Source organism: Hyperoodon ampullatus (genome assembly GCF_949752795.1).
Source record: "Hyperoodon ampullatus genome assembly, chromosome: 3".
NCBI lineage: Eukaryota > Metazoa > Chordata > Mammalia > Artiodactyla > Ziphiidae > Hyperoodon > Hyperoodon ampullatus.
This window is the reverse complement of record NC_136916.1, coordinates 104,294,084-104,319,038: the sequence shown is the minus strand read 5'-3', so window position 1 is coordinate 104,319,038 and position 24,955 is coordinate 104,294,084. Positions and strand designations below refer to the sequence as shown.

General features: G+C 49.3%; 3 protein-coding genes across 10 annotated transcripts; 1 reads left to right on the top strand and 2 right to left on the bottom strand.

Annotated features, from left to right (window-relative positions):
• Positions 1 to 1,157: 1,157 nt before the first annotated feature.
• Positions 1,158 to 7,629, top strand: NDRG2 (NDRG family member 2; the record flags this gene model as incomplete). 8 transcript variants are annotated; one of them, XM_079700196.1, is made up of 15 exons in its annotated part: positions 1,158 to 1,232; positions 1,564 to 1,605; positions 2,224 to 2,329; positions 2,560 to 2,680; positions 2,863 to 2,925; positions 3,877 to 3,937; positions 4,140 to 4,226; positions 4,420 to 4,476; positions 4,652 to 4,755; positions 5,219 to 5,263; positions 5,566 to 5,584; positions 5,859 to 5,906; positions 6,160 to 6,195; positions 6,349 to 6,400; positions 6,640 to 7,629. In XM_079700196.1, the coding sequence occupies 15 exons, from the start codon at positions 1,158 to 1,160 to the stop codon at positions 6,804 to 6,806; spliced, it is 1,083 nt and encodes a 360-aa protein (XP_079556322.1). In that variant the 3' UTR covers positions 6,807 to 7,629. The 8 variants fall into 8 exon arrangements, with proteins under 8 accessions (XP_079556322.1, XP_079556320.1, XP_079556318.1 ...); XM_079700194.1 differs by having other exon boundaries at positions 5,566 to 5,614; XM_079700192.1 differs by having other exon boundaries at positions 5,566 to 5,617.
• A 6,290-nt stretch (positions 7,630 to 13,919) lies between these two features.
• Positions 13,920 to 15,725, bottom strand: SLC39A2 (solute carrier family 39 member 2; the record flags this gene model as incomplete). The annotated part of the gene is made up of 4 exons (XM_079701174.1): positions 13,920 to 14,552; positions 14,999 to 15,046; positions 15,292 to 15,422; positions 15,611 to 15,725. 4 exons carry the CDS (start codon positions 15,723 to 15,725, stop codon positions 13,920 to 13,922), a joined length of 927 nt encoding a protein of 308 aa, XP_079557300.1.
• Positions 15,726 to 17,344: 1,619 nt separating this feature from the next.
• METTL17 (methyltransferase like 17) lies at positions 17,345 to 23,827 on the bottom strand (the record flags this gene model as incomplete). The annotated part of the gene is made up of 14 exons (XM_079701148.1): positions 17,345 to 18,071; positions 18,186 to 18,370; positions 18,595 to 18,687; positions 18,944 to 18,994; positions 19,690 to 19,758; positions 20,030 to 20,137; positions 20,324 to 20,394; positions 20,759 to 20,853; positions 21,316 to 21,389; positions 21,908 to 21,989; positions 22,226 to 22,304; positions 23,219 to 23,353; positions 23,442 to 23,595; positions 23,747 to 23,827. The coding sequence occupies 14 exons, from the start codon at positions 23,825 to 23,827 to the stop codon at positions 17,966 to 17,968; spliced, it is 1,383 nt and encodes a 460-aa protein (XP_079557274.1). The 3' UTR covers positions 17,345 to 17,965.
• Positions 23,828 to 24,955: the final 1,128 nt, after the last annotated feature.

Sequence of the window (24,955 nt, the reverse complement as noted above, 5' to 3'; positions counted from 1 at the left end):
GGCTGAGCCAAGGTCACACTGGTAGCAGCAGAACCCCGGACTAGAATCCAGAGGTTCTGACACAAGCCATGCTCTTTCCTCCACATCAGCACTTCCTTCTCTCCTCTCCCAGCCACCCCCGCCCCCCACCGCCGCGCCTGGACTGATACCTGCTCTCTGTGTTGCCCCGCAGACCCCTCCAGCCTGTACTGATTCTAGCTGAAGGCTGGGGAAGACTAGTTCACTGGACTTGGGGGTACAAATTGGAGAGGGTTAGTGACCTGGCAAGGGTTGGTGACCCAGGTAGTCCAGGTCTTGGCTTAGGCTTTTTGTCCCAGGGTCTGTCTCCCATGTCATTCACCTCATTGCCTTGTTTTCTCAGACCCCAGAGCCAGGAGGAGTGAGAACCCTGACCCTTAACCCCACTGCATCCAGCCAATAGGAGCCCAGTAAGTGACCCCACCCCCAGGCTGCTGGCCCTTTACTGTGCTGGTCTGCACAGGTGCTCTGCTCCTCACCCTGGTCCCAAAGATGGAATATATGCTAATTTATTCACAGTCAGGAGGAAGAGTCTTGAGAGGAAGGGAGGCACTGAGTCAGTTGGACACAGATGTCCCTTGTCCTTCTTTTCTTGTTTCCCCCTTCCCCTCTTGGTCATGTTACTCAGGTCATTTTTAGCCCCTTTCCCTTTGCGCTGCTGACCTTGGGGCTTTAGTTGAAGGTCACAGTCCACGGTGAACTCTCATTACCCATCCTTAGTATCTTTAGAGTACCCAGTCACTGAGCCACGAGTTTCACCCCCTACCTAACTAGGAGTGTGGGGTGGCCCCTAAATATAGCCTGGGACACCCGAGCTGCACTGCTGCCCCACCTTGGTATTTCCATCCAGGACAGGGGAGAGGGGTCCGGAGGTGTGGGTGTTGAGGGGTGTTGGGGATGGCCAGGCTAAAAGGAAGTGGTATCCTGAGCCCTCCTCCACAAGCCCTCCTCCCCAGTTGCCTGGATCTGGAGCTGGGGGCAGGAAAGGCTCTCTCTGTGTCCCGGAGTAGTCCTCAGCTCCTGGGGCCCTCTGCGCCCTATTGTCCAGGGCTGAGAGAGGAAGCCAGCTGTTTGAGGAGGTGTGGGGGTATGGAGCCAGCTTCCCCAGCCTCCGTGTTTCCTCACCCTGCCAGGCCACCATGGCGGAGCTGCAGGAGGTGCAGATCACGGAGGAGAAGCCGCTGTTGCCGGGGCAGACACCTGAGGTGGCCAAGGTTATCAGAGGCCCTCTGACTCCCAGGCGCGAATTCCAGACCTTCAGGCATCCCCGTCACTCCTTACCTTCCCAAATTCATGATCTCCGTCTAACCACACCACTGCTTTCTCCATGTCTACCCGCGTTTCTCTCCCCATACACCACAATTGAGAGTCCAGGCTTCTGTCCTGTAACTACGCTAACCTTCATCCTCTCCATGTCTCTTTTTGTCAATCTCTTTCTGTCTTTGGTCTCTGTTGTTCTCTTTACCTACCTTTCTTTATCTGTATCTGTCTCTCCATCTGACTCTGTGTGGCTGTGTGTTTCTGTCCGTGTGTGTCTTTCTCCAGGAGGCTGAGTTAGCTGCCCGAATCCTCCTGGACCGGGGACAGGTAACAGCCTGGGGCAGCTGCAGGTGGGAGGAGGGGCTGTCCTCTCCCCAGGAAGGAAAGGGCCGCTACCTGGCTCTCTCACCTCTCTGCTTCCTCTCCTTCTATTCCAGTCCTTTCCTGTCCCCATCTCGCCCCTTTCGTTCCTTCTCCTCCCTTCTCAGAGTTCCCTGATGCTCTGCGATCTTTCATTATTCTTTTCCACCCTCAAAATCATCTCCCAGTGTCATTTTTACCTAAACTGAATTCTTGCCGATCCTGTTTCTTTTTTTTCTTTTTTTTTTTTTCCTGGTACGCGGTCCTCTCACTGTTGTGGCCTCTCCCGCTGCGGAGCACAGGCTCCGGACGCGCAGGCTCAGCGGCCATGGCTCACGGGCCCAGCCGCTCTGCAGCATGTGGGATCTTCCCAGACCGGGGCACGAACCCGCGTCCCCTGCATTGGCAGGCGGACTCCCAACCACTGTGCCACCAGGGAAGCCCAATCCTGTTTCTATTTTTTGGTTCCCGTCTCCTCTCTTTGCCCCTCTTCCCTCAACTCCCTGACTTTTGTGGAGGTTCCTCCCCTGCCTCTTTTCCTCTTAGCCTAACTCCTACCTGATGGTGTGACCTGTTTTCCTGCAGACTCACTCTGTGGAGACACCTTATGGCTCCATCACTTTTACTGTCTATGGCACCCCCAAACCCAAACGCCCAGCGATACTCACCTACCACGATGTGGGACTCAACTGTAAGGACCTTCACTTCCCCTCCCATTTCTTTCTGGGAAGAGGCTGCGGGGAAGGGTAAAACCCTGGTCAGTGTGAGGGGAAGGGTCAGTATGGGAAGGGAGCCATGTGGCATGTCAAGGAAAAGTTCTCTCCTAGCCTGACTGTGGCATGAAAGAAAGAGGGTGGGTTCTGACTTGGGGACATTTTCCCTGTCTAATTCTACTGTTGGGGTGATGGGGATTCTCTTTAGATAAATCCTGCTTCCAGCCGCTGTTTCAATTTGCGGATATGCAGGAAATCATTCAGAACTTCGTGCGGGTTCATGTGGATGCCCCTGGAATGGAAGAGGGGGCTCCCGTGTTCCCTTTGGGGTGAGAATTAGCTCCTTCCTTCCTCATCAGACTGTGAGGCACATGGCAGGCATGGAGAAGATTGGACCGGGGAAGAAGGAAGGGAGGGCGAGTGGTGATTCTGGGAGAGGACGAGTAGGACACTTGAGGTGGGGGCCGTAAGGGCAGGTTGCTATTTTCCTCAACATTCCTTTCTTCCCCAGATATCAGTACCCATCTCTGGACCAGCTTGCGGACATGATCCCCTGCATCCTGCAGTACTTAAAGTGAGAGGCCTGGGGACCCCTCCAAGCCAGAGTTCTCTTTCCAGCACAAGGTGGCCCTTAGAGCTCCTGTGTCCACCATGGCTCCTGGGCGAGTTCTGTCTGGACTAGAAGTATCCTCCCTTCTCCACGCTCCAATCTGATTGTTGAAAGTGGGTGGGTGTGGAAAACTGACTTGAGTCAGCAGAGTAGCCCTAAGGGATAGAGGAGAAGAAAAGGAAGCTGTGTGCCTGGCCCTGCCTCAGGCTGAGGAGGGGCTTCTCTGATCTGGAAGCTAGAGAAGAAAGAGAGGACACAATCCCCGAGGAACCAGACAGACCTGTCTCTCCCTCCCACCCCCTCTGCCTCCTCCAGACACACACCTGGTGCCCTGGGCACCCTGTGTGTGAGGGGAGTGGGAGAAGGAAAAGAAAGAAACCAGGCAAGGCCTCCTTGATGCACATTTAGTGCTGATGATGCCGGGCTCTGTCCTTGGCTTGGCTTTTCCTGGGCACCAGGGCCCTGGGCAGCTCTGGTTCACCCTTTGGCTCTCTTTCTCCCCATTCTTCCTATGGTTCAGTAAAGTTGTATCTTTTATTTAACATCTTGCTTCAAGTTCCCTTCTTCCCAGTTCCTCTAGAGGAACCAGGAACTAAAACAGAACAAGTTGAACTAGCTCCTGAAAGTTGAGAATGGACAAACAGCTACACAGGAAACAGTGTCTGGTTGGTTGGTGAACAGGTGTTTCTTTTCAAGACACTCACTCTCCCAGAGGGAGCTGGGGGAAGATTTCAGGGACTGACGCTGACCACCAGTGTCCATTTTTAGCTCCTTGGCACCTTCTTTTTCAGCATCCCCCAAAGGAAGGTCCCTTTCTGTCCTTTGTGCCCGTGGCCTTGGGAAGGAGGGTGAGGAGTTTGGAGAGTCAAAGTTTGGGACACCAGGACCCATTAGACCTACATTTCCCTTTCACAGTTTCTCCACAATAATTGGAGTCGGTGTTGGAGCTGGGGCCTACGTCCTGTCGCGATATGCTGTAAGAAATAAAAAACCCCAGACGAGGGAAAGGCAGGTCCAAGGCCCAGGCAGCGTATTGTTTACTAGTGTGTGCTTAGGGGGAGGACGTGCGTAAGAGGGTGGGGAGACAGGCCCCATGCAGCCTGGGGTGGATGGAGCTCACTGGGGAGGGGGTAAGGCCATGTATGCCTCTGATTTCCGTTCCTTCTACTGCCCCTCAGCTTACCCACCCGGATACTGTCGAGGGTCTTGTCCTCATCAACATCGATCCCAATGCCAAGGGCTGGATGGATTGGGCAGCCCACAAGGTTTGGAGGGGCCTGTGTGCTGAGATCTAGGGCGGGCTTCCCCCGTATGGGTCCATTCAGGCTCTAACAACATAACTGATTGGCCTGTGAGCTTCAAGGAGGGAGGATGGAGCAGGAAAGAAGTCATGTCACTTTGCCTAGGTCTCTTCTCCACCTAATGTCCTGAGCTTTCTTGCCTGCCCTTTCCACGTAGCTAACAGGCCTCACCTCTTCCATTCCGGAGATGATCCTTGGACATCTTTTCAGCCAGGTAAGTGGTTGTGGAAGTTGGAAGAAGTAGAGGGGACCAGCAGGGACTGGAATGCTCGGGGTGACTTCCTTACTTGGGATAGGATCTGGGGAGGGAAGAGGGCTTGCCTCTTCACATCCAGTAACTGTTGACTTCCTTTCCAAGCCCTAATTATTCTCCCTCTTCTTTCCTTCAGGAAGAGCTGTCTGGAAATTCTGAGTTGATACAAAAGTATAGAAATATCATGACACATGCCCCCAACCTGGAGAACATTGAACTGTATTGGAACAGCTACAACAAGTGAGTGGGCATGTAAGAGAAATGTAGAAGCAGTAACGGGGGTCATGGGAGGCACAGGGAAGGGGAGGGGAGACTGGGAAGTAGGCCGTACAAGGTGGGCAGGATTCGGTGGGCAGCTGGGGCAGCTGCAGGACAGACCCAAGGGGGAGAATTATGAGGAGCCAGCCCCCTCTCTCCTGTTACTTCCTTAGATTTTTGGATTCGCAGAAGTTAGATGATCTCGTGTCCTTGTGCCCTTCATCCCCTTCACTGCCCTCTGACCAGGGACCTTGGGCACAAATGACCATAGGGCTCATGCTTGAGGCCTGTCTGCCACCTTCTCCTTCAGTTCCCACCTGTAATCACCAATATTTGACTCTAATTTGGGGGAGGAAGATAACTTCCTCACGGGGGACCTGGCTTATGTCTGGATGGATAGCACTACTTGCCTAAAATTCCTACTCTTCTTTTGCACCCACTTTAGTCGCCGAGACCTGAACTTTGAGCGTGGAAGCGATATCACCCTCAAGTAAGACTTTAAGGGATAAAGCTTTGCCTCTCTCCCTGGATCTTCCCTAGGTGCTTCCATCCTTTAGAAGGAGAGTCTTTTGCCAGGGAATTTTCTTGTCACCTGCCCGCCCCCGCCCCCCATCCTATTTAGCAAATCACGACCCTCTAGGTCTTACCACTTTGAATCCTGTTAGTGGGGTCAGCGAGGTTCAGAAGGCTGTTTCCTCTTTGGAGCCAACATCTTCCAGCTGCTCTTCTGGGAGAAGACGGGGGAGGGAGTGCCAGGGGCTCACCGCCGACTCCCCGACACTATGCCTCTAGGTGCCCTGTGATGCTGGTGGTAGGAGACCAAGCACCCCATGAAGATGCAGTGGTCAGTAGGGAATTTTGGGGTGGGTGAGGGAGGGTGGCAGTCAGAGGGCTGTCTTGCCAAGAGGCAAGCTCTGTTTGGGACAGGGAGAGCAACTTTGGGGCATAAGAGTTTGATTCCTGGTAAGAAGGAGATGGGTAGGGGGCTGATAAGAAAGAAACTGGGTCTGGGTCCCTGGGCCCCCTTGGTTGGGAGGGGCCACAGGTAGTGTGACCTCATTCATTCAGCCTCTTCCTTACTCCAGGTGGAATGTAACTCAAAACTGGACCCCACCCAGACTTCTTTCCTCAAGGTCAGTAACCGTACTCCACGCCCAGCCTGACTCCTGGCCCCCTATCCAGAGCCATAGATCCTCTCTAGATTCAGCTGCTAGGCTTCCAGGGTCCTACAAGGGAGCAAGTGGGTGGGTGGAGTAAAAAAAATATATAAAACACCCTAAAGGCCTGGAGTGGGGAACCTGGGGAAGAGAGACCCTCTTCTACCTCTCGGCATGGCTTTTTATTTATGTGTGTATCACTTTTTCTGGATGACTCTCTCCTGAACAGATGGCTGACTCCGGAGGTCAGCCCCAGCTGACTCAGGTGAGTACCCCTGCCATCTGTGGGGTGGGATATTAGTGGCCCTGAACTATAGCCTTTGCCACACACCCCATCTGTAACGTGCCACGGCCGTGAGCTCTAGCTCAGCTTCTAACCTCCCCTCGCTGTCTCCCTCTCCTTGTTTTACTTTTACAGCCAGGCAAGCTGACCGAGGCCTTCAAGTACTTCCTGCAAGGCATGGGCTATAGTGAGTATGTGGGTCAGAGGCTGTCATGAGGACAAGGGTGTTGGCACAGGAGGAGGGAGGGGCACTGAGGGGAGCAACCCATTTAGGCTAATTCCTGGATTTACCACCATCTGCCAAATCAAGCTCATTGACCCCCTGACCCCATTTGTAACTCTCCTCTCCAGCCAGGCACCCCACTCTGAGTTCCCAGCCTCTCTTCTCCTCTCCTCTCTGACTGCCTGCTTCTCCTGTCTCCACAGTGGCCTCGTCCTGCATGACTCGCCTGTCCCGGTCTCGCACAGCCTCCCTGACCAGTGCCGCATCCCTGGATGGCAACCGATCCCGCTCTCGCACCCTGTCCCAGAGCAGCGAGTCTGGGCCTCTCCCTTCAGGGCCCCCAGGGCACACCATGGAGGTCTCCTGTTGAATGACCCTTGTTGCCCTGGTGTAGGACCCAGCCCTCATCTCCCCCAGCACTAACCTGGGAGGTGCGTAGGGCACTGGGCCAGAGTGAGCAAGGGAAGCGGGGCAGATCGTGTGCGGAGAGGAACCTGATCTTTGATTGCTACCCTAACCTTGACCTCTAACCTGTGATTCCCCTCAGCTCCTGGGAGAGACGTCCTAATATCTCTTAGGGACCCAGACCCCTAAATGACCCCCCGCCATCACGGTGTTAAGGCAGAGAAGGCACGTATCCCCTCTCCCCACTCTGGGTGTCTGTAGCTAAGGGATAAGAGGTGGTTGTAGTTGTCCGTGGCGCCTCCTCCAGACTCTGCCTCCTTTTGCCATATTGCAGGAGTCAGGGGCTCGGGGCTGGGGCACCACTCACCAAAGCTGATATGGCTTCTCGTGAACCCTTCAAACTGCTGAAGGGTATGGGCCTCAATGAATGTGTGTCGGGAGAACTGCTTGTGGGTTAGCGGTCCTCAGGATGTGACAGAAACATTCAGTGTAGAAATGGAGGCTGGAATGGGAAGCGGTGGGCAGTGAACAAGTGTGACAGAAGGATTGGAGCTGGGCAATAGGAAGGGGGCTGGGGCCATTGGCTGCTCTAACTTTGGTAGCTGTCTAGACAGTGTGTGTCTAGAGTGGGAGGCGGGGAGGGAGCCAAGCTGGGCAGGGCTGCTTGGGGCTTGGCATCGCGGTGGGAAGGGCTGCCTTGGGGTTCTGACCACAGTGCGTTATGTGTGGGGGGCGCCCTCCTGTCTCCCACAACTTCTGCTGTAACAATAAACTGTAGATGAATCTGAGTTCTATTATTCTTTGTTTGAGTATGCCTGCCTCATGCCCCTTTCCTGCCCTCTCCCTGCCCAGCTCTCACATTCTCTTCTCAAAGCGACAGAAACCATGGGAGAGGGCTTATATAGCATCGACACACCACAAAATGTGACCTCATAGTTACTGGTCCCTCTTCCAATAGAATGGCATTGTCCTCGATATTGATAGTATTTTCAAGTTTGGGGTGGGAGGAGCTACTCAGATCTTAGGATACTTCCTATCTGTGGAATGGACCATTGAGAAATGCCACAGGATTTCAGAGATGTCACCAACATTGTGATCTTAAAGAAGGAAGTGTAGAAAGCTGACTGAAGTGTTCAGGGACATCTTGTGACTCATTTTCCGGCAGGATCCTCCCTAGGGTCACCTAGATTCCATTTTAGATGGTTGGATACAATCAGTAGACCAGGCCTCATGCAGTTGCTAGAGGGGTTGGGTTGCTCATAGTTGATCCCAGTAGGAAGGCTCCTTCAGGAGAGTCACAGCAAAAAAGAAGACTTCCTCTCAGAAATCTCTCCTTTGAATCAGGGAGTTAATTATAGACTATGTTTGTGACTCTCTAGAAGCTTTTCAAGTATGAACAATCATCAAGAGGACTTCAGATATTTTGTGGCTGATGCAGGCTGATTCTTGGGCTCTTGGGGCACAAGAAGTAAAAATGAGGGCTTCCCTTGTGGTGCAGTGGTTAAGAATCTACCTGCCAAAGCAGGGGACACGGGTTCGAGCCTTGGTCTGGGAAGATCCCATGTGCCGCAGAGCCACTAAGCCTGTGCGCCACAACTACTGAGACTGCGCTCTAGAGCCCGTGAACCACGACTACTGAGCCCACGTGCCACAACTACTGAAGCTCGCGTGCCTAGAGCCTGTGCTCCGCAGCAAGAGAAGCCACCGCAATGAGAAGCCTGCGTACCACATCGAAGAGTAGCCCCCGCTCACTGCAACTAGAGAAAGCCCGTGCACAGCAACGAACACCCAACACAGCCAAAAATAAATAAAAATGAAGATAAACTTAAAAAAATAAGTAAAAATGAGAAGGAACCATATAGCATTATTGGCAAGAGGACTGTGGATAGATTATTACAAGGTCATTTGCCAGATTACCTTATAGAAACCCCACAGGCAATTACAGTTTCCTCAGTGGAACTGAGCTGAGGACTAATGCAGCTTGGCGTCTGGTGCCAATACACTGGCATAAAAGTGGAGCATGGAATATGTTCTTGAATCTTGAGCTTTTCCTCGCTCTCTCTCACAGGACCAAGTCTATTTTAAATACAGTAGGCCAGGAGCAGAAGGGGGCAGTATTAGGTGACCAGCAGAGTTATACAAATTATAGAGCTAGTTATTGATGGTGAGGGTGTTGGCTAACCACACACAGGGCAGGCAGCAAGCAGTGCTTAAATGCCACACTAAAGAAAAGAAACAGCATAATTGGAGTCAGTAGACCAACCAGCTCCTAGATAAACATGAGGAAAAGGCAAAGAACTCACAGCCTTGACTGGCAATAGCTGCTGTTGCTTGTTATGGAAGGGAAGGCAGGTCTTCTCAGTACATTTGCCTAAAAAGATAACACTGTTAGGGTAATCTTTGCAAGAGGGAGTAAATTACAGTTGTGTGTACATAGGAGAGAGCATGTGTATGTATCTGTCATGGAGGATGTGTGTGAAATGGGTGGTGACTGTGTGTCTCTCTCTTACAGATGCCTCTGCATCTATAAGAAACCCAAGAGTTAGGTAGAGGGAGAGATGCTGTCTGCTGGGAGCAAGGGAGAAGGGCTTTGCTGTCCTTGACTGACCTCTCTACTTTGTTGGTCCTGCACACTCCAGGCTAGCCCATGGGGATTCAGTGCCCCCCTGTGGTTGGCATGGTTCTTCCTAACTTTCCCCAGCTCCCAGGTCCCTTCCTGAGTCCCCCGCTGTTCTTTGTGATTCTAGCAGTAGCTATGGCAGGAGGGCCTGATACCATGGTCAGCAGTGGTCTGTGGCTCCTGCCCATTCTCAAGATCAGAGCTCAGAGGCTCAGAGGAGAGGTGGGGCGACTTCACATATGTTGAACCGCAAACTACCACCCTTTTGTCTCGACTTCAGGCTTAGGACTCTGTTTCTCCCTTCCTCTCATTTTCAAGGAATGTTTCCCTGACTCTAGGAACAGAAGCCCAAGATAGCTAAGCAACGGTGCTATGGGAAGGAGATTAAAACTAGAAGAACACGGTCATGAGAGCCTTGGGTTGTCAGCTTGAAAATTCTGGAACTCATAAAGAGATATTAAAGGGTGATTCTCTAAAGGAACACACAAAGCAGTGAAACTACAGCAGGAGGGATAGATGTTAAGCTTTAAAGAGTACTCCTCTGACAGGGAAAAGCCAAAGTGGGAGACATGACCTTTCTAGAGAGATTTTAGGACTAACTGGAAAGTGAGAGTCTATTCTGACCAGAGGCCAGGGGTGTGGTCAGGGTAAACCATGCCCAGAACAATGTAGTCGTTTGCACACTTTCTCCTCACCAACATCAGAATTTTTGGCCAGTTGGATAAATATACAGTAAAAGTAGAATGCTTTCTGTTTTTGACATTCAATGAGTCTAAAGACAGTAACTCAGAATAAAACTGAAATAAAAAGGAAAGCATTGACAACTGGCGTCTTTAGATTTAGTCCTTAAGTATCCCCACAGACTGGGGGTGGGCATAACCCCTGTCTGCACCCCTTTGGCTTCACCTTTGCTAGTAACCATGGGCTCTTCCTCAGGTCAGCGGGGGGAATGTGAGGGCATCTGGCCGGTCAGCACACTCACATGTACCAGCCCACTCCAAATCTGGCAGCTGTTTCTTGTACTCTGTCACCCAGAGCCAGGGACCGTTTCCTCTGGTGAGGGAGGAAAAACACTGGAAAGCTGTCCTTCAGGGAAGGGCGAAGTGGCATGAATTGTCTCCTAAGAATTAGTCTGGAGCTCTTTGGTTTTTGTTCCTGGGTGTATCTTGTTGATGTGTGTTCTCTAACTGGCCTCCCGCCTGGCTCTAGGGTATTCACAAAACTCTGGTTTCCCTTTGATGCTGTTCCCCGTCTCCCTTTCTTCACAAATTCTTATCTTACAACTGCAATATCCAAACCCAATCCTCAACTTGTAAGCAAAGGAAAGGTGGAAAGCTCCAGGGAGTTGCTTCAGAAAATAATTTATTGGTGCAAAAATGGAAAGCTGGCTCAAAGCGGGAGGGCAATTGGAGGTCTCATTCTTTTGTTTTTGTTTCTGTTTAAATATATAAAAAATAGATGGGGTGGAGAACGAGGGGTGGGGAAGGGACACAGGAGTTGAGAAGACTTGAAAACTGATTCATGTAAACTCTCTTGTGACTATTCCAACTAGCTTCTCCTCTTATCTACTTTCTTAACCTGTATATCTTCACTCCTATTTTTATCTTTCAACTCTCATGATTCTAATTTTCTTCAGTTACAACCTATCTCTCAAGGCTGAGAGAATCAAGGTTCACTCCTGAATCTGGCTTCCAGTCACCATGCCCCAGCTAACTCAGCTGTCCCTCCTGTCCTATGGTTCTCATGCCTGTTCTTATTCCATTCTTCCTCATTTCCAGCTCATTCAGAAATCACGTTCATCTTCTGCTCCCTTAGAGCCCTCTCTGGCTCCTTGCTGGAGATTCAGAGCTTTTGAAAATGATCAGGATTGTTCCTTTTTCTGATCCCGACGTTCTCTCTATGAAGCATTCCCTAGCTCTATTCTAGCTCTCGATACAATATGGTTCAAACTAAAGATGATTCCAGTCCTGGTTGGTAAGGATCTTGGGAAAGGAAAAGGAAATGGTCATTGAAAGTATGGCTGAAAGCAGAGGAGGCTACAGGGGAATCTACAGGCCCCTGGGATGGGAGGGGGCACAAAATGCATGACCCACCCATGCTTGAAATCTCCAGCCTCTGCTCACTGACCTCAAATGCTGATAGCATCAGTGACCCAGAAACATGTGAAGAGCCTCGGAATCTAATGTGCTTCTCCTCAAGCCTCCTTTCTGTAGTCATACAAATCCTCTGTACCAGAAGTAGCTCTCTAACTTCCATATAATCATGCCCCTTCCAATTTCTCCTTCTAAAGTCTGGGCAAGATCACGGAGTTGAAAGCAGCAGAGAATCGATGGTGTGTGGGGCGTCTTCTGTTTGCCTCTCCAGACTTCTTTAGGACCTGTACCTCACAAGGCTGACGCGTCTGCAGTGCACCAACAGACAATTTCGTCCTTGGCTTCTTTGGTTTGGCTTCTTTCATTCCTGGTTTGGGTATGGCCAACAGGAGACGTTGACAGTAGGTCAGAGAGTAGAAGGAGAGTGAGGGTATTCCTCTGGCTTCCTCCTGGTCAAGTCCCTGCAGGTTGCTTGCATCCCTGCACCAAGGCCACACCTCTTACTGGATGGCCCTCTAGTTTCTGGTAACTGCTCCCCCTGTTCAGCCTAGGTAACAGCGTTGTTATTATTCACCCCCAGGGAATTACACCATCCTTTGTTGCTCTGTCTAAACCCTGCCCACACCTTTCTATATACTCCCTTTATTAAACTTGCCTCACTTATCCAATGTGTTCTCTGCTTTCTCATGAGACCCTAACGAAGAAGATGGGGAGGGAAAGGTAAGGAAGAAGAGAATCTACATCTTGAGCTTTTCTTAGAATCACAGAAACACGGGTTTGAACCCCAGCTAGCTATCAAGTTATTTCACTTTTCTAAATGCACTTCCCTAGACTTAACAGGGATAAGATCTACCTGGCAGGGTTGGGAAGGGGAGATAATGTATGTGAAAGCAATAGCGCAGTGCCAGGTGCTCAATGTAGAAATTCTATTATTACTACCTGTGAGTGTATTCCACGTGAGAGCATTTAATACTGAAGGGAAAACGGAATGGGATGGTGCTTCAGGGAAATTATTTCCCATGTCAGACATTTTTAGTTAGCTTTGCCTGAAGCTTGCCTTCTCACTGATCCCTGTGTGTGTAAGCTGGGCTGGTGAGGAGGTTTGTGTATCTTAATTTATGGGGAGGGGAATGGGATGGACAGAGGACAGACTGAGACAAGAATGAAACTCAGGAGACCTTGTCCATGTTAAGGCCACTTGGGCTTCCACACCGAAAATATGAGAAGGGGCAAAGTGGTAAGCTGTTGAGCTCACAGGGCACACCTTCTCTTTCCCAATTTCTCCACTAAGTCTGATATATTCCTCCATCTCGTGGGTCAGGGGCTTGGCAACAGCCATCCTGTTCCTCCTCAGTTGCACATAATGTATATGTCCTTAGCAGCTTCTAAGAGAAGCAACCCACTGTGGGAGTTACTCCACTGAAAGGCAAACTGTCTAGCAGGGAGGGGCTGGAGCCCTAGCGGCAGGTCAGGCATGCAGAAGGAAAACCGCTAAGTCGTGGCAGAGCCAAGTAATCACCCCAGGCATTTCTCTGGTGCCTTTCTCCCTCTCCAAACACCCTGCTTCTTAATCCCTCAGCACAAGGCAGCTGGAGAGAGACAGAGACTCAAAGAAGAGCAAGAGTGGCCCTGAAGCCACACAGGGCTCAGCATGAAACATAGGAACCCGATGGAAATAGGCTTCATTTAGCCTTATCTCAAGAGTCTGTTGGACACTTTGTGGAAGATGGATAATAGGCGCTGGGGGTGGGGTGGGTGTGGTTAGCACAGGAAAAAAATCTAGATCCCTGTGGTTTCTGTTTTTTAAACTCTTCTCTCTAAATGCTGGGAACTCTGGCTATTTCTCAACACCTGTGCATAAGGTGGTAGTAGGTCGCTGCAATTTCAACAGTGCTCCCATGTCTTGAGAGGCATGGCCTGCAACTGACAGAATAGCTGGAGGCGCAATTCCAGAACATAAGACTGCATCCCACACTCACCCTTCCTGGTCTCCACTCCACCACCTCCTGTACCAGGCACCTCCTAGGCAACCCGGAGAAATGAAGTATAGCATGGCTGAAGGGGAAGGATAAAATGAACATTTTATTACACACAGTAGGATAAACGGGACAAGAGTCAAATCTGGAGTGATGGTCTTTATATCAGTCCTCTAATTTATAGGCACTCAACTGAAACATCCTTTTCTCAGTCCTGCATGAGAAATGGCATCTCGCGTAGGGAAAAGCTGGGGTCCAGGTTATGGAATGATGTCTAGTGAATGTCACTTTGTCTCAGTGAAGAAATGTCAGAGGGCTAAGGTCATTTGGGAGGCATCTCTTGGGGGGAGGGAGATCATCTTAGATCCACCAGAAAAGTCAGGAATCTCTCAGGCCCACAAGGCAATAAAGGCCATGAAAGCAAAACCGGCAGCTACACAGCCCCACTTGGCCAGAGGGGCTTCAGGACCTGCGAGCTCCCGGGGCAGAATTTCCAGGAAGGTGACATACAGGAAGGTGCCAGCTGCCATGCCTTCTAACACAGCCTGGGCCAAGCCTTGCCCCCCTTCAGAGACTCCCTGAGGCACAGCCAGCCCTAGGGCTAGGCCCAGGGGGGACATGAGAGCTAACGACAGTATGGAGAGCATGGCCCAACGTGATCCAGTGCCTACCTGCACCAGCTGCAGTCCTACACCAAACACTACGAGCCCCTTGTGAGCCAGGATGGCAAGACAGAGCTGCACGGTAGCTGCGACTGTTGGCTGCAGTCCCACAGCTAGACCTTCAAACACGGAGTGAAAGGAGAGTGAGAGCAAGAGGACGAGGGCTCGCAGGGGACCTCGTGATGGTGAGGGTAGAGGTCCATGGCTATGGGGTTCAAGGACATTAGCCATACCCCATTCTTGCTCCTGCACTTTTGATCTTCCAGCAGCCCCAGGACAGCACTGCAATGCCAGGGACTCCAAAAGGAAGACAAAGAAGAAGCCCAGGGAGATGATGAGCTCTCCATAGGGATACTCCATCTAGGAACAGAAAGAGGGGTTGTGAGATGGGAAAGGAAGGGAAGGAACTGCATTGGATGGACATGGGATTGGGAGACTGAAGAGAGTGGGAAGTGTGGTAATAGAACAAAAAAAAGGGAAGTGAAGCCAAGAGTAGACATGGACATTCGACAACAAGAATACCAGAGGAACTAAGGGAAACAATATCAATAGGTTTAAAAATATGGGAAAATGATATGAAGCATGTCAAAGGGTCCAGAGAAAGAATGGAAGGCTAAACAAGAGTTCTTTCTGGGGTTTCATAAGCCCAAAAGGATTGGGTGGCTCCTCTTTTCCTCCACAATGCCGCAGCTGAGGAGCAGAAGGAATTCCTGGAATTCCACACATAAATCCTCTCAAAAAGATCTGGGCATGAAAGGCATCTCTGGTTCTTATTCTCCAGGTAGGGGCTGGTGGGAGATACTTACGGAAGCTGAATCAGCATCATCAGAATTCCCCTCACTGTTTGTGCTGTTCTAGGGAGAAAAAAAGCACAAATTAGACAAGGGAAAGAGCAGCTCAGCTTCCTGTCCTGTGCCTTCAGCTCCATCACTTTCCTTAAAGGCCAATCTGATCTGTTTCCATCATTCCACGCAAGAGCTGTCATCTTCCCTGTTGTTCCTCCTGTGTCCTTGGCTTCATTACTTTCCCCCTTTCTACTCCTGGTTCTGTTCGTCATTCTGGCCTCACAGCCCTGCAGCTCAGCAACTCTGCTGCTCACCTGTATCACCAACTTCTGGATCTCTGATTCAATTCCCTCCAAGGCTTCAGCAGTCATGTGCATGAACCCCGCTCCCAGGAAAATGCCAGCAGAAGTGCAGCTCAGGAGGCTGAGGACCCGGCGGTGACGACCTAATAAAAAGCACGAGTTACAATCCAGCTGCCAAAGAGGAGACAGACAACAATGACTAAAGAGCCACAGGCAGCACCCCACGTCCCAAGCTTGGGGATGATGAGAGAATCAGAGCAAGATATCAGGATAGGGTGACAAGGCTGAGTCAGACTTAGGTTATGGGGACAAAGACATGGTCGGGCTGTACCTGTGGCTGAAGCAGTCTGGAACCATTTGAAGCAGATGGGGAAAAGGCCACAGACCAGAGTGAGAACCAGCAGGGAAAACAGGCAGCCAACTTTTACTCCTAGTAGGGGCTCCATCCTTATGGTACAGGGTAAGTAGAGGCCTCAGGATAACAAATGGAGTGACAATCTTTGCAGCAGGAGTGGTGTCTCAGGTGGTCAAAGCTGGAGCGTCCACTCTTTGGAGTTTCAGAAGGCTATTGGGTCTTCTTTCTGGTCTGTGCGGCCTCTTCTTGCGCAGCCTTGCATAGAAAACTTGCCCAGCCCCAGCTTCCCGCCCTTCCCCTACATGGAGGCCCCTCCCCTGGCTGACGCCTTCCTGAATTTAGAAATCAGAAACTCCGGACTCCCTGCCAGGCACAGCCTGGTGCTGTGTCTTCTCCTCCTTTTCAATGCTCTGACTAACCCAAGGGCTGTGGAGTCTTAGTTCTAGTCTGGGGCTGTTCTAATCCAAAACGGGAGTCTATGGTAGCTCTCCCCAGCTGTTTTGTGTTGGGGACAATCTGGTCCTGGCTCACTCAGGACATTTGATCTAAGCCTTCCATACCCTCTCTACCCCACCTCAAGTCTTATAGGTTGCTATGCTGATACCTGAACTGCACCCTTTCAGAGGGGATTTGGGGCCACTTGGGGTAAGGAGGGCCTGGGAAGTGGAGCTGCCACCACTCTGTGGGAACTAGCAGAGGAGGGGGACTCCCCTCTCTTGTAACACCAGAAAAATAGCTCCAGGCATGGAAATGGCTAGAAGGAAGATTTCTAGTATTACATCAATACTGTTATAACTTTTTTTAAAAAAAATTTTATTTTTGGCTGTGTTGGGTCTTCGTTGCTGCACGCGGGCTTTTCTCTAGGTGAGGTGAGCAGGGTCTACTCTTCATTGTGGTGCGCGGGCTTCTCTCTGAGGTAGTTTCTCTTGGTGCAGAGCACGGGCTCTAGGCACACAGGCTCAGTAGTTGTGGCTCACGGGCTCTAGAGCGCAGGCTCAGCAGTTGTGGCACACAGGCTTAGTTGCTCCGCGGCATGTAGGATCTTCCCGGACCAGGGTTCGAACCCGTGTCCCCTGCATTGGCAGGCGGATTCTTAACCAATGCACCACCAGGGAAGCCCTGTTGTAACTTCTGACTACGCCTGTTTCCTAATATAAATTATAGAAGAGGGATTGAGAGTTTTAAGACAAAGAAAGTTGCTCTAGCTCTGAAACAGCAAGGCCTAAGGGAAAACTGAAGGCTCCTGCCTGGATATATGAGGGTATAGATTCAGGCCTGAGGGGAATCAACTCTTGAGAGAAATGTATGAACTGAACTCTGAGGGAGCTGAGAAAGTTGAAAGGAAAAGAGGGAGAAAAAAATAGAAGCCAAGCAGCTGCTGATTCCCCTATTCAGGTGGCCTGCCTAACAACCCTGAGACCTGTTGAGCCAGTTCTCAGGGAGCTGGGGATGGCTTTCCCCACTACTCCAGATTATCTCCAGGACTCCGTGGGAAGTCCTGGAATCTGGTGGAAGCAGCAGGATTCTTCCAGGACAGGGTGAGCTGGAGATTTGTGTGGGAAACACTGAAAATCTGAGGATTCTCTTCATTATAGGATAGGCCAAGACAATAGACTTCTACACCTTTTAAGAATCACAAGATCCATTTCCATTCTTTGAAAACTTTTAATTATTATTAAAACCTAAGCAAACACAGCTATATAGGGGTACTGTTGCTGAAACTCAGCCCTGTTCACCGGTGCTGAACAGAGACGCAGAGACAGAGTTTTTGGTGAAGTATAAAAGAGTAGCTTTTATTGCTTTGCCAGGCAAAGGAGGCCACAGCAGGCTAATGCCCTAAAGACTGTGCCCTCCCTTAAGAGAGAACAGCAAGGGGTCTTATAGTTTGCAAGTGGAAAATAGGGCCATAGATAAGGATCAGGGTAGATGCAAGCTTGCATTCTTCACTTCTAGACAATTTCAAAGCTCGTGTTAGGTGCTCTCCCGACTGGTTCTGGTGGTCCTTGAGATTATCACACGGTGACCTTCTTTCATGGAAGGAACAATGCTCACAAGGGAAGGGAGTGTTAGGGAGTGTTTCCTTGGAGGAGTAAATACCAGGTGCATAGTACAATTCTAGCTAGAAGGCAATCATTTGCAAAGTGCAATTAAACAAGAAAGAAAAGCATCTGTGAGAGGATGGCCAAGTGAGCTAAAAGAATAAGGCCTACTATAATGGAGGCTATTTTAACTAGTTTTTTGCTGTAAAAGTACCAGCACTCCTATCCTGGATACCAGGTAGCTTCAGCCTTGGCAGTCATGATGGAAGAAAACACATGTTACACATCCTTGTCAACTCTCAGGGGGATCTTGAGCAGGTGATGGAGGAAGCTCAGACGGCGTGATCACAGGTAAACGATCTCCCCAGGAGCTGACACGGGCACAGCGATACAAATCCCTATATAAAACAGAGGGTCAATGTGGGCTGCAGGTTCTCCTATATAAAACAGGGGGTCAATGTGGGCTGCAGGTTCTTGCTACCTTCCACTAATTTTGGTCACACCCTCTATACCTGCCATGTCTGCGGGCTGTGATCACAGCATGCTGCATATGCCCATCTGGACAGCACAGGTGACAATGCACATGGCGTGGCCGTTTAAGAACAGGCTGAGTGATTCGGGGCCAGCGATTAGCCTCCTCCGGAGACCCTCGGGCAAGGATTACCATCGAGAACTTTTCCTCTTTTGGCTTCTTGTTCTAAGATAAGGATATAGAGATGGCTTAGAGGTAAAAGACAAGGGAAAAAAAAAATTTGAACCTCATTCATGCAGCCCTTTTCATATTCTATAAGTCATGCACATTCAGGGCCTAAAATCTCCAAGCTATTCTCTGGATTTTCCAAATCCTCCCGCTTCTGAGTCTTTTTCATTGTGCTCTCCCAGGCTACTTTCTCCCTACCACAGTATTCCCAGGGTACATACCCAGCTGAAGGGGATGGGATGGTAGGCCTGGGAAAAGCTACAGGCCAGGGGCTTAGAGGCTGTCAACTGGGGACAGGGAAGTTCATGGGGACACTGTGAACACAAACAAAAGACATGAGGTAAGACAAAAGAACAGATCATAAAACCGAAAAACTAAGAGTGAGAGTCAGGAAGGGCTAGGGATAAGGGAGCACAGGAGCAGAGGGTAGGAAAGCCAGAGGAATCACTAAGAGAGAAACTGGATAGGGACACAAAGTACTGGAGGTGGCTTAGCTTTACTCTCTTATTTTTCCTGGCCACAGCTGAGTTCAGATCTTTGCGTGCTGGGAAAGGGAGAAGTAATACTCACCGGGGCAAAGACAAAACCAGGTCGAGGGTCCAAAGGTGACTTCTCTTTTCCCTGAAATCAAAGGAAATCAAAAAAATTAGGTTGGGCCTGAGGGGTCTATTCTCATAACTCAATCTCTGTACTCAGTAAATTGAGGACTCCTCTAACATTCAATTCTGGTAATTATTAACTATGTTCTTTGAATTAAGCTGGCTGCTTCTTTAATACTCCAGACAAAGAACTTTCTCTTTGCAGCAGGAGAAAGGCAGAAACTTGGCACATAGTATGGTGCTCTCCCTTGTCAGCAACCTCCACTCTCAAAAAGATCCCACTCTAAAACAATTAAATTTATGATTATACACTGGCTCATACTGTCCCAAAGAGATAAGGTTCTCGGCTCAGAAATGCCCTGGATCAGGGGTCGGCAAACATGTTTTTTTTAAAAGGCCCACAGAGGAGGCCTGTTTCTTTCCTAACTATTCAACTGCCGTTTGTACTGTGAAAACAGCCATAGACAACAGACACACAGCCACAGACACACAAACAAGTACGGCTCATATAAAAACAGGTGGCAGGCTGGATCTGACCCACAGGCCCAAGTTTGCCAACCACTACCCTATATCATAATGACTTCACACGCCTACTATCTTGAGAGTTATCCTCACCACTGTACAAGAGAGTCCCTTCAGTTTTCACAGGCGTGCCAGTAACTGGTGAGAATAGGTAGGGTATGGAGGGTAAGGTGAAAAAAGGAGAAAGAACCTTACGTTAAGGACCAGGTCCCTGGCGTCCATGAGAAGGGAGTGCCCAGCTTTTGTTCCATTCTCCACCAATATCTGATTACAAAAGGGGAAAATAAGAAGCCCCGAATTACATGAAAACATAAATGTCAGGAGCTCTGTAAGAACATTCCCAGATGGAATAGGGATCCTAAAAGAAATGGGCATTATATATAAGATGTGGATGGAGACCCTAAAAGAGGGACAAAGGGATCTATGTAAGAGAAATATGGTCAAGAATGAAGATAAGCTCCAATGGGGAGAAGGAAAGGCATGAAACCCATGAAGCTGCTTTAAAACTTGAAGGGAAAAAGGGGTTTCTACTCACCAGAAAATGACCTGTCTTGCGCCACAAGGTTTGGACTACGTCAGTGCGGTTGGCCTTGCTGGGCAGTTCACTGAGAGAAAAGGCTGATACCACCACATCAAATTGTACCTGGTGCACAGGACAACGAACATGACAGACCTGACATCTCCCTCTTCCAAGAGTACAACAAAGGTCTATCCCACTAAATTTCTTCTGCTTTATTTTCTAACACTTAACACTAGGTTGCAAAGCCAAGGCCACAGTTTTCCATGTGCATACTCCACATTTAGTATACTTTAAAACATCGCCACTTGCCTTGGGTGATACAGGTAGAAACTGTCTGAAAAAGACACCTGGCACATAAGGCATCCCAGATCCTGAACCACCTGTAGAAGTAGAGATGTGGCAACTATGAGTGTACAGGTGTAAACTGAAGTGACATTCCGATAAGAAACATGGCCCCGAGAACAAAGAAAAACGCTAGCTGAGGGTGAGATGCAATAAAGTAAGCAACTATAAAAAAGGGCCGGGAGAATATTGGGTCACCTGTCCTGTTATTCTTATCCTACCCACTCACAGTCCAACAAAGGCCTCCAGCATCTTCTGCTGGACTATCGCACTGGAAGATCAGACTCATTTTTAACTTTTAGCCCTCTCCTCTCCTCCCCAATAAAAGACCCTCTCTTGTACTCCTTTGCTCTTTTAATTCCTTCAACTTTGGAAAAGCCCTTCCTTATACTTTGTCCTCACCTTTCAGTAGCTTTTCTGCCAATTCCAACATGGCTGTTGAGCTGTCCACGCACATATATTCACGTAGGCTCTGGCCCCAAGTACTATGAGCAGCCCTAAAATGGCAAAAAATAAATCGCCAGCTCTCATGACAGAGTCATCCCTGCAAGAGACCCCTCTGTTCCCAACCCACCCCTGGAGAAACAGAGTGCTATGTTAAAATAGTTGGAAAAACGAATAGTGTTATTTTCTTATTTCATTTACAACTCCTTAAAAAAAGGCAGACTCAAAAACTATTTGTGCACAAAAAAATCTTGATGATATGTAAAACCTCCACCCTAGACTAAATTTCTTTCCTTTTTTATCCTTCTAATCATGGATCTTTTTTTCACTTGACATTTCTTTATGTTCTGGCCCTAATCCATATACCTTCTCATGCCTTGTCTAATCTGAGGGAAGAAACATTCCAGTCCCCAACTTTCCTGTTCTCCCTCTGGTTCTCCAGTCTCTTGATATTGATGTGGTGTAAGCATGGCTCTCTAGAGCTAGAAGTGACAGAGAAAGAGAAAGATACTCACCAGGTGACAGAGCCAGTACCTGAGCCAAAGTCCATCAAGGTTTGTGGCTGGAACTCTGGAAGTCGAGCTTGGATCTAAAGAAATATACAACACCCCACAGTGGGGAAAGTAGACGCTTGGTAAACATGAATTAGGGGACCACAACAGAGAAAATGAGATATGAATGCCTTTCAAGATTCAATGTAAATGCTTTATAGAATAGAAAGCTCTTAAAACAGTGCTTCTAAACCTTTCTTGGGTCAAAAATTCCTTTCGGGCTTCCCTGGTGGCACAGTGGTTGACAGTCCGCCTGCCGATGCAGGGGACACGGGTTCGTGCCCTGGTCCGGGAAGATCCCACATGCCGCGGAGCGGCTGGGCCCGTGAGCCATGGCCGCTGAGCCTGCGCGTCCGGAGCCTTGCTCCGCAACAGGAGAGGCCACAACAGTGAGAGGCCCGCGCACCGCAAAAAAAAAAAAAAAAAAAAAAATCCTTTCAGAGGACAGAGAACCTCCTAAAAAAAAAAAATGCACGTGCAACACCCCAAGTATCCTACTCCAGAAAACTACTTTATGAATAAGGGAACTGACTGTAGGAAATTGAGCAAATTTCACCTCGTGGAATGCCCTGGAGACTGCTGCAAAGCCACCATCCAGTCTTGCTGCCATATACACCAGGCTCAGTCCCTCATTGTAGCTGCCAGAAAAACCAGAGAGTCATACCACTGGGAAATAACCTCTATCCCGTAGCTAGCCTCTAGACTTTTAGGAAATGAAATCTTTGGAAAGGGCTCTTCCAGCTCAACACTTTCACTTCTCAACACAGAAGAGTCCTAGGGAGGCTTACAAGCCAGGTCACTTTTTCAAACACAAAACTGTGTAACTGTACTTCCCCAAGTCTCCTTCTTCTGCAGCCCTTCTAGTCTCCCTTACCTCAACTCTTGCCAATGATAGGTAGTTCTACGCAGAGCATGCAGCACTCCTCTACAAAGTTTTTCCATCTGACATGAGTCTGGGGTGAGAACAAGGACTGGAAGTGAGGACCTAGGAAGAACAGGGCTCAGATCCAATATTTGAATAGACTGCCTGCCCTCAGATCCAATATTTGAATAGACTGCCTGCCCATTCATCCCCAATTCCCATCTGGGAAAAGCCTCAAAGCTTAAGAGAGAAGTCAAACCTAGAGAAAAGTTTCAGGTAAGAATAACAATGACCACCACCACCACCAAAGTGTATCAGATAGTATATTTTCTCTAACAGCAGTTTATTCAACTCAACCAACTCTATCCCACAGGTTTGTTCTATATTAAAAGGATGTGTAACAAAAATTTAAAGGCTAGAATAAACACAGTATTTTATGGATTTCTTCACTTCCCCAAAACTTAATATTGTGACGTCTCTAATGCTCCTATAGGGAGGAAAGGGGCTTGAAAAACTAAAGTCTCATGATTGTGTTTTGTTCAATACTATCTTATCTACCGAGCACCTACTATGAACCAGATACTATGAGAAGTTTGGAGAATACGAGATGAATAAAAGGCAGGTCTCTTAATAAGAGACAACTCATAACCATAAAAATAACCTGATAAATTATTCTCCTTTCCCTGTAGTGGGTTTTAGTACTGGACACGAACTTTATTTTACTTGAACAAAAACTTAGATGGTCTTAATCCAGTGGACTTGGACAAAACCAAAGATCTAAGTTTTGACAGGATACTGAAGCACTCACTGACTTTTACTCAAGCCCCAAGCGCAATCTCTGAAATAATCTGTCTTCTCTTAGTAAGGCATCATTGTAATAACTGCTCTCGCCAGAAAGTCAAATAAGAAATTGCAGTATCTATTTAAGAGACTGCGAAATTATTTCTTGCTCTTCATTTCCCTCTGCTTTTTCAATTTGGCCTACTCTTTATTCTTAAGCCCCACCTGCGTTTTCCAGGAATTTTTTCTCAAGATGGACAGCCCGTCTTTGCAACTCCTCTGGCTCTACAGGTAAATGCCGACTCCAGAGATAATTGGTCAGTGCTTGCACCTGCTTCTCCATATTGGGCATCGAGCTCTCTAAGGACCAAAGATGAAAAGTGGAATCACTTGCACGCAGGCCCAGTTTCCGCTTCTTCTCGAGCCTCCATTTCCCCCCGTTACTCACCCAGCAGCAGCAACTGCGTGGCGTCAACCAATACTTGCGGCAGCCGCACGCGCGACAGCTGCAGGATGCCGGGGTGCCGGCGATGGGGCCTCTTCCTCAGGAAATCAGATTTGTTATCCACCTGGGATACGCCGGGCACGAGGGCAGCGAGCGCCTGCAGGCGGGGAAAGAAAAGCTGATTGGGGGGCAGAAAGCATGGCTGCGGACGCTGGCTAAGGGAGGGGCGGCCGAGAGCGCTCCTCCTCGGAGCGGAGCTGTTTCTGAGACCCACAGACTCTTCGACTGCAGGGAAAGTAAGCACTCACTCGGGACTGGGGAGCTATTCCAAGGCCGCGGCGCCATCTGCCTAATGTCAGCAGATACGCCGGTCCTCTAGCGGTCGCCATGGAGCCAGAGGTGAACCGGCACCGGAAATATAGGTGCAGTGACCCTCTCACTCGCCGCGGCGAACATCCTCCGCGGAACGTCGGCGCGGAGCAGAATCAGCCAATGAGGAGAACGAGTGCTTGCTAGTAGCCAATAAGCAATCGATACGTAAAATCTCCTTGAAGAGCATAAGTGCGCCTCAGTTCCGACGTAGCGAGCCGGAAGCGAGGTGGCCTCGACTCTTATGTTGGGATTTGTCTCCGCCTCCGAGGGCGGGAGGGGGAGGGGGCGGGCCCTTTGCTGCGGTCTCTAGAAACGCGGCGGAGACAGGCAGAGTTTCTGTTTGTATTAACTAGCTGTGTTCTTTTTTTTCTATTCTGGAGAACGCTGAAGTCTTGGGATTTTTACCTCCTGTGTGAAACGGAGATAATGCAGTATCGGAAAGGTGAAATAAGGAAAGCCAGATTTAGGCGTCCGAATTTAATAGAATAATAGGTAATACTGTATTTAATGTTTTTTGCATGTTAGTTTCTCTTAATATTAAACCAGTACTCTTAGATGAATAGCCACCATGAGAACATTATGTTCCAGATAGTGTGGCAAGCACTTTTTTTTTTTTTTTTTTTTTTTTGCGGTACGCGGGCCTCTCACTGTTGTGGCCTCTCCCATTGCGGAGCACAGGCTCCGGATGCTCAGGCTCAGCGGCCATGGCTCACGGGCCTAGCCACTCCGGGGCATGTGGGATCTTCCCAGACCGGGGCACGAACCCGTGTCCCCTGCATCGGCAGGCGGACTCCCAACCACTGCACCACCAAGGAAGCCCGGCAAGCACTTTATATGGTACTACCTCATTTAGTCCCCACAATTCTATAGGGTAGGTTACTGTAACCCCATTTTGCACCCAAGGAAAGTGAGTGTTCAGGTGGCTATTACGCCCAAGATCCCAGAGCTTGTTAGGTGAAAACAAGATTTAAACCTCGGCAGTCGTAAGTCTGATCGTCACCTTTAAACATATGGTCTACTGCATAATGTTGGTACTTAGAATGCAAGTTACCAAGTGCCAACTACAAATTGGCACTTGCCATTTACCTCTACAAGGATTAAATCATGAGCTGCTGCAGCTGCTGAACTTTAACACTCTCTGAAAG